The sequence below is a fragment of the Lipophrys pholis genome, assembly GCF_963383615.2.
Source record: "Lipophrys pholis genome assembly, chromosome: 16".
Taxonomy (NCBI): Eukaryota; Metazoa; Chordata; class Actinopteri; order Blenniiformes; family Blenniidae; genus Lipophrys; species Lipophrys pholis.
The window spans coordinates 13,090,595-13,105,084 of NC_137634.1; the positions used below are offsets into that span (position 1 = coordinate 13,090,595).

The 14,490-nt window shown below is 43.3% G+C and overlaps 1 protein-coding gene across 2 annotated transcripts; it reads left to right on the plus strand.

The window, feature by feature from the left end:
* Positions 1-661: 661 nt before the first annotated feature.
* LOC308121378 (14-3-3 protein epsilon) lies at positions 662-14,193 on the plus strand. 2 transcript variants are annotated; one of them, XM_080482577.1, is made up of 7 exons: positions 662-902; positions 5,845-6,044; positions 7,286-7,392; positions 9,087-9,293; positions 9,669-9,805; positions 10,839-10,892; positions 13,219-14,193. In XM_080482577.1, the coding sequence occupies exons 1-6, from the start codon at positions 839-841 to the stop codon at positions 10,844-10,846; spliced, it is 723 nt and encodes a 240-aa protein (XP_080338703.1). In that variant the 5' UTR covers positions 662-838; the 3' UTR covers positions 10,847-10,892; positions 13,219-14,193. The 2 variants fall into 2 exon arrangements, with proteins under 2 accessions (XP_080338703.1, XP_080338702.1); XM_080482576.1 differs by lacking the exon at positions 10,839-10,892.
* The last annotated feature ends 297 nt before the right edge of the window (positions 14,194-14,490 follow it).

Sequence of the window (14,490 nt, forward strand, 5' to 3'; positions counted from 1 at the left end):
ATTTGTGAAAATAAAAACATTTTCATAATCTATACTCTGCACCACAACAAAGAAAAACTAGAGTTTCAATTTAAAGGTTATTTTCATACTACATTACTGTTCTGGTCTACTCAAGATGAAATTGGGAAGTGTATGTGAAATTAGCCCAAACTTAAATGGGTTTTACACACCTGGCCTAAGCTGTCGTAATACGAAAATGGAGAATTTCTATGGAAATAATTCATTTTATGTTTGTACAGTGGTAGTCAATAGTGTTTGAGGCAAACTTTTGCACAAATTCAGTTCAGTAAGGGATTAGCCCAATTTAGTGAAATTGTGAACCTGAAACATGGATGATTTTGGTCAGTTTGATTAAAAACATTTAATCTCTGGAGTTTATTTATTTACTTGTATATCCTCAAATCACACTTCAGTCAAATTCCAAGTATGTCTTGTATGAGTCCCCTATGAAGGGGTTTTGACTTCAAGAGTTGGTTGACAAAAAAACTGCATTACGGTGTTTAATTTACTGAAAATCGCTGCAAACTGAGATTTGAATCGACCATAGTGGGATAATCTTGCAGAGTGGGTCTATTTCGGGACCGTCCATGAGGGCTGTGGGCGGGAGGGGGACGGAGGGACGGGGTGGAGGTGAGAGTGGGTGTGGGGGTGCAAAAGGGGCGGAGTCCTGCGTGGACGTCCCGGATGAAGCAGCGCCGCCATCTTTACGCCAGTGCCACCGGTGGGTCTTCGGCTCAGCGCGGAGCTTCGGTGCTGAACAACCGCCAGGAATCTCCGAGCAGCCGCTAATCCTCCCTCTCCACCGGGACGCTACGAGAAGCCCCGGCACCCGAGCACCATGGCCGACAGGGAGAACTCAGTTTACCAGGCGAAGCTGGCCGAGCAGGCGGAGAGATACGACGGTAAGGCTCCGGGATAGCTCGCGGTCACTGCAGAAAGCCGGGCCCCCTCACCCCCTCTCCCCCCTCGGTCTCCCTGCGCAGGGGGCTCCGAGGCGCAGGTAAAGCACTTCACATGGATCTGTTGGGTGAGACGAGACAAAATGGCGGAGATTTCCCCGAACAGATTGAACCCCCCACCTCCCCCCAAAAATTAAAAAAAAAGAAAAAAAAAAAAAAATCAGTTTGCAGCCTAGACACGAACCCCTTTTTCTTTCTGGCTGGAGAGTCAGCTCCCGCTCCGGTGTTCGGTGAACAGTAACTCTGGTTCCGCGGCGAGCCGAGCGAGTTCCCCCCAGGTTCGCTCCAGTTAGCCGCTAACTAGCTGCCTGGCCTTTCTTCAGCCCCGACACGCGTCACACCAAACTCCATTCAAAGATCCAGCGGTTCAGCCAGCGTCCACACCCAGATTATCATGACCGGCAGCTCCTCGGAGGCTTCGCACTCAGCCGGGATCCTCCCCACACAACAAGCTGTGCATGTTTCCTGCAAATCTGACTCAGTTTCTGCTGGAATACCGCAACTATCCAGTGTGTGTGAGAGAGAACAGTCAGGCGAACTAATAAATCAGTGGAAAACACTGACTTTGTGCATTTGCATGTAATCTTTTGTCAACGAATTCAAGCACCCCCCCCCTACACTGTTATTGGTGGCAACCTAAAATTACACTTTTGGCAACTTAGTCTTCTTAAGCAAAACTTCATGATCCCTTAATACATAAGAAATAAATATACTTCAAATGTAATGTACTGCCATGGTATGAGACTATCTTTTAGTATTGTTTTAACATGCTGCACTTCTTTTTAGGTGTATTATGTTTTTCTATGAACTGTTCACTACATTGCATAGGTAAGACTTTAGTCTCACAAGATTGTTTCAGGGGGAGGAAAGTGAAAGGATTCTAGTTTGTGTGAGACAATGGCTTGAAACATGCCCGGGCTTCATATAACCCAGATACATTTAGTTTAGAGGCGCTTCATTGAGAAATGTGTTAAATCTTGACTCATGAGAAACTGTTTATGCTTCAGTTGTGAACTCTGGGACTCACGGCACTCATTACAGCTTATTAGCAAAGGTGGCAATAGCTCAGTCATTATACTGATGCATTACCGTTTTCCTTCTCTTTAGCTTTATCTAACTCGCATGGACGTAGACCGTCTCACTGAAGAATCTCAAACACGTTTGTTTGTTTGTTTTTCTTTCCTTTTACTGTGGGAGGAAAATTCCCCACACGCAACATAAACACCACCCAGATAGGCGGCACCAGCCCAAACTTTAACCGGGGGACTTTATTGCCCCATGAGAATGAAATGATGGTTTACCATCTTGTAGGAGTGATCAGAATTGGTAGGTAACCATTTTACAGTGTGGCCTGCATCGCTGCAGACAAAAGCTCATCAATCACGGTTGCTTTGACTAGTTTAATGATTGTTTTTAGGAGATTTGCTTCACTGTCTCCTCTCAGTCACACTGGCGTAATGAGACGCTGGCTTTTAAGGAGCAGTTGTATGAACAGTCAGCATGGCATGTTGAAACAGTTCACACAGGGAGTTCCAGCAGCTTGTGAATATATTAGATAACTTACTCTCTCTCTCTTAAATCAAGCTGGATCAATTACATTTTACTTGGGTTTTTTTAAGCTGCCCTGTTGTTGCAGCTCAAACCCGGCTCCTTTCTGTCCTCTGTTTCATACAGGCGAAAGATCTAATTTTGTTTTTAAAGGCTTACATTTCCTCTATCGATGATACCATACCAATTCAATAATGGATTTTACGGGTTAATGATTATAAATAACCACTCTGCTGGCGGCTATTTTTAGGCACATCTGTCTTTATTGGATTTTGTTTCCTATAATAAGCCTGCAGTTTGCTGAGAGTGGGGAACCTGCAGCATTAGCAGAAATAAAACAAACATTTCAATAATGATCTTACACAGTATAAAAATGACAAAAGTTAGAGAATTCATGCAACATGCATTTCCTAAGGTTAGCTTGAAAGAAATCTCAAGTACTTTAAACGTGAATCTTCTCAGATAAATACTTTTATTTCTTGGAGTTATTTACGGCTTATGTTTTCGGTTAATATAAAGGTTAAAGGGAGGTGTAGGTACTTCCCGAAATAGACTCTTATTATGGTTTTTACATGTGCAAATAAGTAAAAGGTAAAGTCTCTTTCCCCATGGTGGGAACCACTGCATGAAATCACGACAGCATCTCTGGTTAAACGTCTTCCTGGAGGCAGTCACCTGTAATAATTCTACCTTTAAGGCATCCTTTAGAATGATTTATTCTCGAGTAAATCTTTTGCAGATTGGCCTTGTTTAATCTCTTTGCAGCGTCGTTATGAAGGCATTGACGGCTCCACTGTTAAAGCTCCCATTGAAGCAGTGATGAGTGGGCTGGTAGTGCTGGGATAAAAAAAATGCTACAAAGGCACAGCGAGGTCAGGGAGTTGATTTGAGTGCAAGCAGGGCGGCACGGCGAAGGGATCAAACCAGCAGAGTGCTCCTCCTGGCTTGTAACCATTGTGTATCAGGTTTCACCAACATGCTGGTATTGGCTTCTGCAGTTAACACCCAGTCTGCGGCCTTTCAAAGCCCAGCCACTGGCACACTGCTCTCACCTCCAGGGCAGGGCGGCAGGTCCTCCAAATGAGGTTTTGATTGCTGACTTGTCTTTGAGATTTTAAGTATCAGAGTTCAGATTTTTATTTTATTTTATTTTTTAAATGCTGCCTGATGTAGCATCCGCGTGTTAAAATAACCCAGTTCCTCTGTAAAGCTCTGGCTCAAGTGGTGTTACAAGTGTGAGATGTGCTGCGGCATAGTTCAAGCTTTGAGCCCAGGCTTTACAAAACTAACTGTTCACTTAAGTTAGAGGTCTGTGACCCTCGACTCTCTGCAGTGACGCCTTAAATCCCTCAGAAATAAAACAAAGGCAAAGACATCTAAAGTGGCCAAAGCTGCTAAAATGGCCGACTCCTCTTAAAGTGGTTAAAAAATAAATAAAAATGTGGACCTACAAGAAATGAAAAAAGTCCCAAGTGCGGTTTGGTGTTGCTCAGCTGATGTAGTGAAGTGCATGATGAATACTGCTGACAGCTGCAGATCCAGTTTAATTTAGATGTTTATGTTCATGCAAAGCCTCCTTAAACAGCATGCTGGGATTTGATTAGAGGCTCCATGTTGTGTTTCATTTATATGAACCCAGAGGAAATGGTTTATTGTGTTGATTAATTACTGAGTTTTAAGTTGGTTCTTCATTTTATCATGTTGGATTTTTTTCCCCCCTGTTTTATACTACAAAGTAATGTGACTTTCTGAAGTACAACTAAGGCAGCTCGCATTTTATCTAGCTCAGCAGAACTCTGGTTCACTGTCCTGGCTCCTTTCCCAGCCTCCCACCATACGTGTCCACAGGTGGTGGATGTATGCATTAGAGGAGGTTTTGTTCGGGCAGCGTTCCAGGTACTCTATTACTGCAGCACTGAGTGTGGCAGAAACCTTTCAAGGCTCAGCTCTGTGTTCCAAAGTGAAAGGCGATGTGCTCCTTTTCAGTAAATGCAAATCATTAAATGTTTTTTTGTATTTTTTTTTTTTATCCCCGAAATACTGAATTTTTTTGTGAAAGATGTCGATTTGGATGTTTCTGAGAATTACAAGGACACTTTGAAATATTCAGCTCCCTGTTACTCTTGATAATCCAGAAAGGGCTGTCAGCAGTTTGTACTAGGACTGATTCAGTGAAGTTGTTCACACTTAAAAGTAATTGTTGGTCATAAAGATTGCAGACCCCTGCCCTTAACTGAGTTGTTTTTGTCCAAATCGAACTTAACCGGCTCCACAAAATACATTTAACCTTTTAAAATGAGGCTGACACAGCTCTTAAAGTTACATATATAGAGTTGGTAAAGGAACATAAACTGTATCTTATGTTGCATTTTTGAATTTTCATTCACAATTTAGGATGGTAAATATTATTATTATTATTAAATATTTATTAATTTTTTTTGCTGTTTTTGTATTTGATTTTAGAGGTTTAAACCTTTTTTCAGCATTTTTGAGACAATTGTGACATGTTAGCTGTTTTAATAATTTTGGCTTTTATTTTTACGCGTGTGTGTGTGTGTGTGTGCAGGTGCTCGTGTCTCATTTTGAAGCTGCTATTTCAGAAATGTCAGAAAGTCATTTTAGGTTGGGTTTTTTTAAAGCTGTTTTAGCAAATTTTCCCCAATTTAACCATTTTAGTTGTGGCTTAAAGAATGTAAGAAGAAAACAAGTAAATAATGTTTGTTTATATATGAATTTGTGACGGGTTCAGGGAGCCACGTGGCTACGGAGCTGCAGGATTAGGGAATCAAGCTTGTTTGTTGGAATCTCATTGCTGACTGGTCGATGTACCATCAGCACGTCAAAAAAAAAAAACTCCTTTACATGACATCAAGAAAGTCTTGTCTGATGTTGCTGATTATTTGAGGTCATATCAATTTTATATTGTGCAAAAATAGTATGTATTGCCCCTTTTAGTAATCAACATGGAGTCATTTCATATAATGCTCTTAATGCTTCTCTAATTTTTCCCAAGCGGTTCTGAGAATGTTGAAAAGAGCCTCGACAGTGTAAGGTTAAGATAAGTGCTATAAAACGGTAAGATGGATGTTGTGGTCTATTCACACATGTAAAAGGAGCAGCTCTACAGCATGGGGGGAGGGGTACGTTCATAAAGAAATAACTTTCAAGGTGTTTTATGAAGAAGCTTGATGGAGAAAGTCGATTTTTCACTGTTCAATTGTGATTTATAGCGCCCCTGAATGTTTCTCACAACGTTGAGTTTGATGCCATTTTTAACCAGGCGGAACACAAGAAGTCGTCTTATTTTTTTATTTTTTTTATCCCCCATGTCTCTCAGAAATGGTGGAGTCGATGAAGAAGGTGGCCAGCATGGACGTGGAGCTGACCGTGGAGGAGAGGAACCTGCTGTCGGTAGCGTACAAGAACGTGATCGGAGCCAGAAGAGCCTCCTGGAGGATAATCAGCAGCTTAGAACAGAAAGAAGAAAACAAAGGTGGCGAAGACAAACTAAAGATGATCCGAGAATACAGGAAAACGGTACGACATTCCTGACGTTTCCAGGCTCCTTTCACAAACGACCTTGTTGGCGTGTTCGCATGCATAATAAAAGTCGGCTCATTATCTGCGTTCTGGAGATCTCCGAGCATTCAAGTGATCGTGTAATCTTTATCGGATAATATCAGATTATGAACACATCCAGAATCTTTCCCAGAAAGTCCACAAAGAGCCAATTCTGGAATGAAACAGGAACCGATTTCATGTTTAATGAAACGGGATGAGATCAGATGTTTGGAAAATAACAGGAACTATGAATCTTGCATCATCACGTGTGTAGACGATTGGATGATGATCGTGTTTGTTAGTCATTGTGAGGATTTTCTATCCAAAAATCAATACATCAAAAGTAAAAGCAGATACTGGAAAGTGAAGGTCAGGGTCTGAGAAGTTGGAACTGAATCGTCTGGGTATGGATTAAGTTGAACTCAAACCTGGGATATTCTCCCAGTCCTAACCACCACTTCACTGTGTGGCCCCACCAACCACTGTGTCTTGTTCCTTGAGAACCTTTAAATCTTCGGCATTTGTTCCCATTGTCTCGTTAATGACCTAACATTTCTGTCTGAGAAGCCCACTGAAGGGAGCTGATTTTCACTTGTTAAGAGAACTCGGTTCAGATGCGATCCTCTCAAACGTCCTGAAACGGGAACAAGAATTTAAACTAAAAACCCACGAGACTGAAGGAGAGTTTATTTGAAGCAGCTACTTGAATTTTTGTCCGATAGAGACAGGTGGAGTAGTGGAGAGCCCAGACATGCTTTACTCTGTGTGGTGGGACTTTTTATGCCGCGCTCCACTTTGCCAGGAAGTAGTGCCATCTCACGGCCCAACAGCACTTGTCTGAGTAAAATAATGAAGCAGGCAGCAGCCATGAATTAACTTTAAAGCACTCCTCTCCTACGGCAGAGCAACTCCTGAGCTGTGGCAGCACCACAGAGTAAAACCCACTCCAACGCTGTCTGGCTGCACCGAGCGTACAACAATAATTTTCCAAAGTGCTGATTTGTAAGTGAAATTGTGAGACTCTGCTCTCGCTGGGAGTCACGCAGACATGCGGGCAGATGGTGATGTCAGGTACAGAAAGACGACAGTGACCTGCGATCTGTTTTGTGCAATATCCAGTGAGTGTCTGCTCTTGATATCGCTTGTGTTGCAGCAGGCCGAGGGCTGCGGCAACGTTGTCTCTCCACTGACGGCGGTGTGCACGTTTTCCTCCGCAGGTTGAGAAAGAGCTGAAATCAATCTGCAACGACATTCTGGATGTACTGGACAAGCACCTCATCTTAGCTGCAACCACGGGAGAATCTAAGGTTTTCTACTACAAAATGTGCGTATCCAACGGACAGATGTACAATTTCACGTCTCTTAATGGGATGACACGGATGTGGTTATACATGCGGCTGCAGGGCTTCGCCACGTTACTCCAGGATTCACATTCTAAAAGCTTTCTGTCTTGTTGAGGCAGGATGCGAGTTGTTGTGCACCTCTGTTCCCATAGTGATCTCGCGCTTCAACGAGGGCTTCACCGCCTTATGTCACCTCGTTCCCTCGGGCTCGTTTCTCAGTACTTCATTATCGTATTTATATCTCTTATTAGCGCCCTATGGGTTTTCAAAAGGATTACTGAACGCGTTATACCATATATTTTGGTATATGCAGATATTTCTTTAGAAATAGAGACTATTGTCTGGTATTGTGCTTAATTTTGGTTTGTTTTATAATTTTAAATTCTTTTTTAGCTCCATTTGATTTAAAATAGAATGCACTGATACTCGATGCTTGTAATGGGACTCATCCTGTGTGTGGGGACTTGTACTTAAAGTGCATAAATACAAACATCCCTGAAGCCTGAAGCTTGATATCAACTGTTATCAGCTAAACTGCCGGTGGTCCTCGCTACAAAGGAGCGATGTCACCACTGTTTGTAAAGAGAAACTTTGACAAAAGTGCAGTTTACTGCAACTTATACACACACTTGTACATATATACATAATTGGCTCTATGCAGATGCCAAGTGGTGTGATTACTTGCTGCACTCTGTGTGATCCGTGGTAAATCTACTCTATAATAGATTATCCACCTGACAAGACGGCAGCCCTGCTCACAACACACACAATGTGTGTTTAACAGAAGTCATCACAAGTTACACAGAGGAAAATCATGCTGGGATTATCCACCAAAAAAGACAGTAAATCGAGTCCTTTTCAAAGTTAAACATCTCAACATAGAACATCTCGTGTGACGGCGTCTCACTTTATTCATTCAGCGTTACATGGTGCCAACAGGCCAAATGTCAGAGGCTGAAAAAGCACAGTTTGACAGTGTGGCGAAGCGTGGGAGGGTGTCATATTTGAGAACGACACTGAATATTAAAGTGTTGGGAATGAATGAACAGCATGTAGAGAAACCACAAATGTAAGATTAAGAATTGAAATGTCATCATTTAGTAGTCGTGTAAGTGCCCGGGATCGACAATGACATAAAATGTGAGTACTCTCTCTCTCGTGTAAAATGACATCGTCAGCGCTTCCCTCATTTAACGGTGTCCACGGTAGATGTGAGAGGAAATCAGTCCAGTCAAGCCTCTTTTGAGAGTTGCTTTAAAAATGACCAAGTTGATGGTTTAACTTAAATTGACAGATTTTAAAAAGAGGATTCTTCCCTGAATTTTTCCCCCCTGCACTTCATAGCTTCTCGAAACACGTACACACACTATCACATATTTATCTGTTTGCAGGATGAATTGACCTCAAATTCTCCAAATCACACTCTGCTGGTTCACTTTCATCTCTACATGTCAATACATGAATAGATTAAACAGCTCTTTTGCGATACGGGTCATTTTGTACCTGCTACTAACCACTAATCCACCACGTACCTCCCGTCTCTCGCATTTGGATTGAAGTTATATCATAAAGTGTTTGAAAACATACCAAAGCATTTGTTTAAGGGCTCCTGAAGCCGTTCCTGTGATAGTTGAAATCTGCCTGACCTTCTGTGTCTTTTTCCTTTGGTGCGCAGGAAGGGAGATTACCACAGGTACCTGGCAGAGTTTGCCACAGGCAACGACAGGAAGGAGGCAGCCGAGAACAGTTTGGTAGCGTACAAAGCTGCAAGCGACATCGCCATGATTGAACTCCCTCCAACACACCCCATTCGCCTGGGACTGGCCCTCAACTTTTCCGTTTTCTATTATGAAATTCTCAACTCACCAGACCGTGCTTGCAGGTGAGTGTGCTCAGCGGTGTGGGTTTATGGCTGGAGAAATAACGTTTATTGTCCAGCTGACGGGTTAAACTGCGGAGAGGAGATCCTGGAAGACGAATGTCGAGTACAGGGATGATGTTGCCACGGCAGGCACCACATTCACTCAGCATGGGAGAATCAACTCTGCTTGTTTTCTCCTCCTTTGTGCTTCGAATCCTACGTGAAAAGAAAACTGAGTGTGTCCCAGCTGTTGGACCCTGTCGGAGCCAAACGATTCTCAGGAAACGGGCAGCGTGGCTCCACTCCCCTCCTCGCTCTGCTCTGCTGCGGTGGTTCAGTCCGACAATAAACTGTCGGGTCCTGCGTATAATTGTCTCGCGTCTTCTGTGCCGGCAGGTTGGCGAAGGAAGCGTTCGACAATGCCATTGCAGAACTGGACACGCTGAGCGAGGAGAGCTATAAGGACTCAACACTTATCATGCAGTTGCTACGTGACAACTTGACACTATGGACCTCAGACGTGCAGGGAGACGGTAAGAGCGGTTTCTTTCCCCCGAAAGCTCAGACAGCACTGCAGGGTTTAAATGGGAATGTTAAAAAATACACGAGGGGAGTCGTCTTTTAGTAAGCTGGAGGGTGGGGGTCGGCCCAAAACAATTGACACATTTTTAAAGTTTCTCTACCAGAAAAAATCTTAACAAAAAATACTTCCCATGGTTGCAGCACAGAGAATCCACCAAAACAAGACCATTACCACAAATCTCCAACCCACACTTAACTAAATCACAGTAAAGTTAATATTTTTACAAACAAATTGGAATTTGTAGCCATCTAACTGTTTTGTTTCACTAACTTTCCCCTTGGGAAACCTGCGTGCCTGGGTCTCTGAGATATAAAATATGGCGTGGCAGCAAAATATCAACATTTGACCGATTTTCTCAGAGTATTTAAGCCAGGAGAATGAGCCTAAATGTCGTGAAACTGATCGTTAATAGTTCTTCCAGCTGCAAATGCAGAGCTCTTCAGAAAGATATTGAAAGCCTGCCAGAGATGTTCGTCACACAACTAAACCTGGGTCCTAAATTTTCAAATGTTTCCCCTGTGGATTCTGGTGGAGGAACTTTAATATGACTGCAGTGATTACAATCCATAGCATTTCTGATGTAGGAGGAAACAAGCCTATCATTATCTCAAGGATGTGATCTGCTGAATTCGTATAGATGAACGGAGTCATCCCACTGGAGTCTTTTATCTTGTGAAGACTCGCCGAAAAAAGCTGCAATCCATTTCCCTCGAAGGTTTCCTTAAATGTTAAAGTTGCATTGACTTTGCTGCTACAATCCCAAGAACAGTAGATTGTGGATCTACAGCGTTCATGAAATTACATGCACTTTTTTTTTTTTGCAATTCAAGATGTTTTGTCTGAATCTCTGGTTTCATTCCGACATGCTTCCTCTGTAAGAAACCCTGTCGTGGTTTTTCCTCTCACTCTCATGTCTGTGCCGTCATTCCCAGTACTGACACTCTCCTCTAATTCTTCATCTCCCCTCCTTCATCCTCCTGTAGATTCTTAAGGACCGCCCTCTTCCTTCCCTCCTCTCCGTAGTAGAAGTGTATTTTGTAAGTCATTCATCCGGTGTGTGGCTGTTTCCTCACCTCCCACCTGAAGCTCCGTCTCACCGCCCTAACCCCACCCAACCCACCGTCGTCACTCCCTTAACTTCCTCGCAGCCTTTCGAGGAACACAGAGCTGTAATTTACTGCATCGCCTCCTCTTCCCAGTTATTTCTGCTCGCGTGGAAGTTGAGTTTTTAAAGTGTTTACTTCTCAGAGGGACGCTGATTACAGAGCCCTGCCCCGTAAAGTAGTCCAGCGAAAGGCAGACGGAGAGAAGCTCTGCGTTCCTGAACTCCGTCACTCTGGTTCATTGCTTTAAATACTCTAGTAACTGAAAAGTAGTACTTGATTAAATTCTTTGAAACTGGAGTTACCTTGAGTAACTGAAATTCATGCTTGATCAACCACTGTTTTAGTTACTCTTGAGACACACTAAAGATATGATTTGTTGTTACAGCGTAGAATATTTTCAGTGTCGATACTTGTTAGTTGTTGTTTTATATTTAAATAATGGAGCTACTTCATTATTTACTAAAATTAATTGTTACTATTTGCACCGTTAAAAACCATCGTGATTACAATACTTAATTAGTACTTCAATGGAGGACTGAAAGTTAATACTTGATTATCGTTGTAGTTCCTAGTGCTTTATACTGGTTTTATATACGGAGGTAGTGACGCTCCTCCATGAGCATTGAATACTTAAATAGTTGTTGGATACGTCTGTCCAGTGTGTCAACAGCCGAACTCTGTAATGCTGCCTCAGTCTGACCTGTTATAGAAGATAAAGTAAATCAAAGACTTTCTTTAGAAGTGATCATCTTCCGTTCTTCATTTCATCCGTTTTCCTAGTAGAGGTGCAGTAAGACCAGAAGACTGGAACCGTCAGATCTCCAGGTTTAATTCACACGGAGGTCTGCAACAACTCCTTTCTAATGGACACCTAAAATAATGTATCCGTTGACTCGAAGGACAAGAACATGATCAGGAGATTAATCTGAGAATGTGTGCACATGCATCCACACTATAGAAACATGAATAATATTTTTGCCAACCAACGCAGCTAAACTATAAATCACACGGTACAACTCGAAGTACCTCAGCATTCCGCGTTAATCGGCCTTAAGTGGACCCAGAAGCACGTGTGGGCGCCCGGCTTTGTTGCGCTGCACGCCGATATCACCGAGCACAGCCCAACGGGGCATCACAGCAGAGTGAGTGTGTGTGTGTGCCGATGGCGAATGAACTGCAGCGGCATGCGAGGCTCCCTCACGTCCCCGTTAGCCGCGGCGCTAATGAGCGCCGTTACGGTTTCTATTTTCATCGCGACGGATTCTCCGGCCTTTGTCATCGGTGCCTCTTAATTCTTCATTACACGGATGGCTGTGCCATCGCCATGGTAACCTGCTCCGCCGGGCGTAAATCCGACTGTTGCGCTCCCCCCCCCTGCATGTTGAAATCGTCACTGGAGAAGGTGGTGGCGGTGTTTCTTTTTATAAGAGCATGATTCACTGAGCACATCTGAAACAAAGTTTGAACTGTTTGAATGTTGCTTCTCTAATTATTACTAAGACCAAACTAATGCTTCTCATCTTGTCACTTTAATTAAGAACTTCCTTTCCTTCCTCTCTTGAAGAGGCGGAGGATACGACGTAGTTAAACCTGCTGTCTTGCTTAAGTCGGTGAAATCCTCGTTACCGTGTCGCAGCTCAAGTTGAAGGAGCCATATTGTATTTTCACACTAAAACTGACTGAAATAATGTTGCATCGCTGTTTAATATACTTCAGAATACTTTAATATATTTCACAATATCGTCCCGTTTTATAAACAAGACAGCCTAGATTTCACCACCATCATCACGGAGGGAAACAAAGGTGAAGTAAATAACATAGATATCCTCTCGCACCTGAGAAGCTCCGTTTCTGCTTCTTTCACTCTGACGAGAACGAGGATCAGTAGGCTTCGTGAAAACGAGAGTTTCGTAGTATTTTGGATGTCCGTTTACACAACGGTGCTGTGAGCCACTGAAAACACGTTTTGAAAACGGTTCTAAAGGTGGAACTTGGGGGGGATGTAACTTTTTGAAAACAATCAGTCTCCATGGAAACAGGGAAGATGCTGCTTTTCTGAAACAATGCATGTAAAGCACGGCTGTAGTAAATGGTTCTTCTACACACGCGTGAGTCGATAGACGATAACGGCGATGAGTTTTTACTTGAAACGTTTCCGGGTCAACGAGGCCTCAGCAGCCGAGAGGAGATCCGGGTTTGAACGTTCACCGCTCTGCTCTGCAGCCTCTTCATTATATGTTTCTTCTTCTCGTCGCAGGTGAAGAACAGAACAAAGAAGCACTGCAAGATGCGGAGGAAGAGGCCCAGTGAGACTGAACAACCCAAGACGAGCCGCCCTCCTCCTCTCCCTCCTCCCCCTCCCTCCTGTCCCCAGACGGTCCCACAGATTTCATCGGGGTTTCTACTACAGCCCACACTTTCTACCTTTTCCCTCCGTCTCTATCCATCTGTCTCACCTTTTTCCTCCTCGAATGCACGTGCCCCCCCCCCCCCCCCTCTCCTCAGGGCCCACTCGGGTCTTTTGTTTCCACTACTCGGGGGGGAGGGTTTCACCTTATGTTCCACCCGGTTTTGCAAGCCTGTACCCTTTACGGTTCATGTCCTGTTTCACTGTTTTTATTTGACTTTGCTGTATCATCTGTTGCCAAGTACGCTTGCCTGTATTTGTAACACACATATGCAAGAGTTTATTTAAAGACGATACTTTGCTGGGGGTTTTTTTGTCGGGTTTTTTTTTTTTTTTTTTTTTTTGTTTCCTGTTTGTGTGTTAATGAACATCTTGTCCATGCTTCTGTTGGTTTTGAAAATACTTCAGTTATCACTTTGACGTACTATCGCGGTGATGGAAGGTGTAAAAGGGATGCAGTCAAGCTTTCTAGGAAGAACTAAGTGCCCTCTGGACTCGGTGGTTCCTTCAACACATCAGGTTTTCTTTTGGGTTTTTTAACGACGAACATCAGAATGTCCCCCCCCCTTTATTGTCCGAGCATCACTCACCTCCTCTCGTCCACTATTGGACCAAGTATTGTGCAGTGAGGCTGTAGCGCTTTTGCTAATGGCAGATAGCTAGGTAATGGCTTTTTAACTGAGAAAATAAAATGTGCGCGTGTGTGTGTGTGTGCGCGTGGGAGGGGAATGCTCCACACTCTGATTGTAATGTAAATGCAGTTTTTGCATTGGCACTAAATTTAAAAAAAAGAAAAAAAAAAAAAAAACAGTTTGGGAACTAGAGGCCTGCTGTATCTCTCCTCTCCCCTGACTCTTTCAGGTTTCCTCGTCTCTTCCTCCTCGTTTCCTCTCTTCCTTCTGTTCAGTATGTGTAACGTGAATCTGATTTGTACTACTGGATATTCTCACCGGAGCCACAAGTACCATCTGTATTCTTACTGAAACACAGCATGGAATTAACATTAAACTTCAAATGGAAAATGATGCCGTGTCGCGTGGAGCTCTGTTCAGCCACTAGAGGGCAGTGCTGGCCTGTAGTGGAGAGTAAACAGGAAACTGCTCAGCATTAAAAACTTCTTAT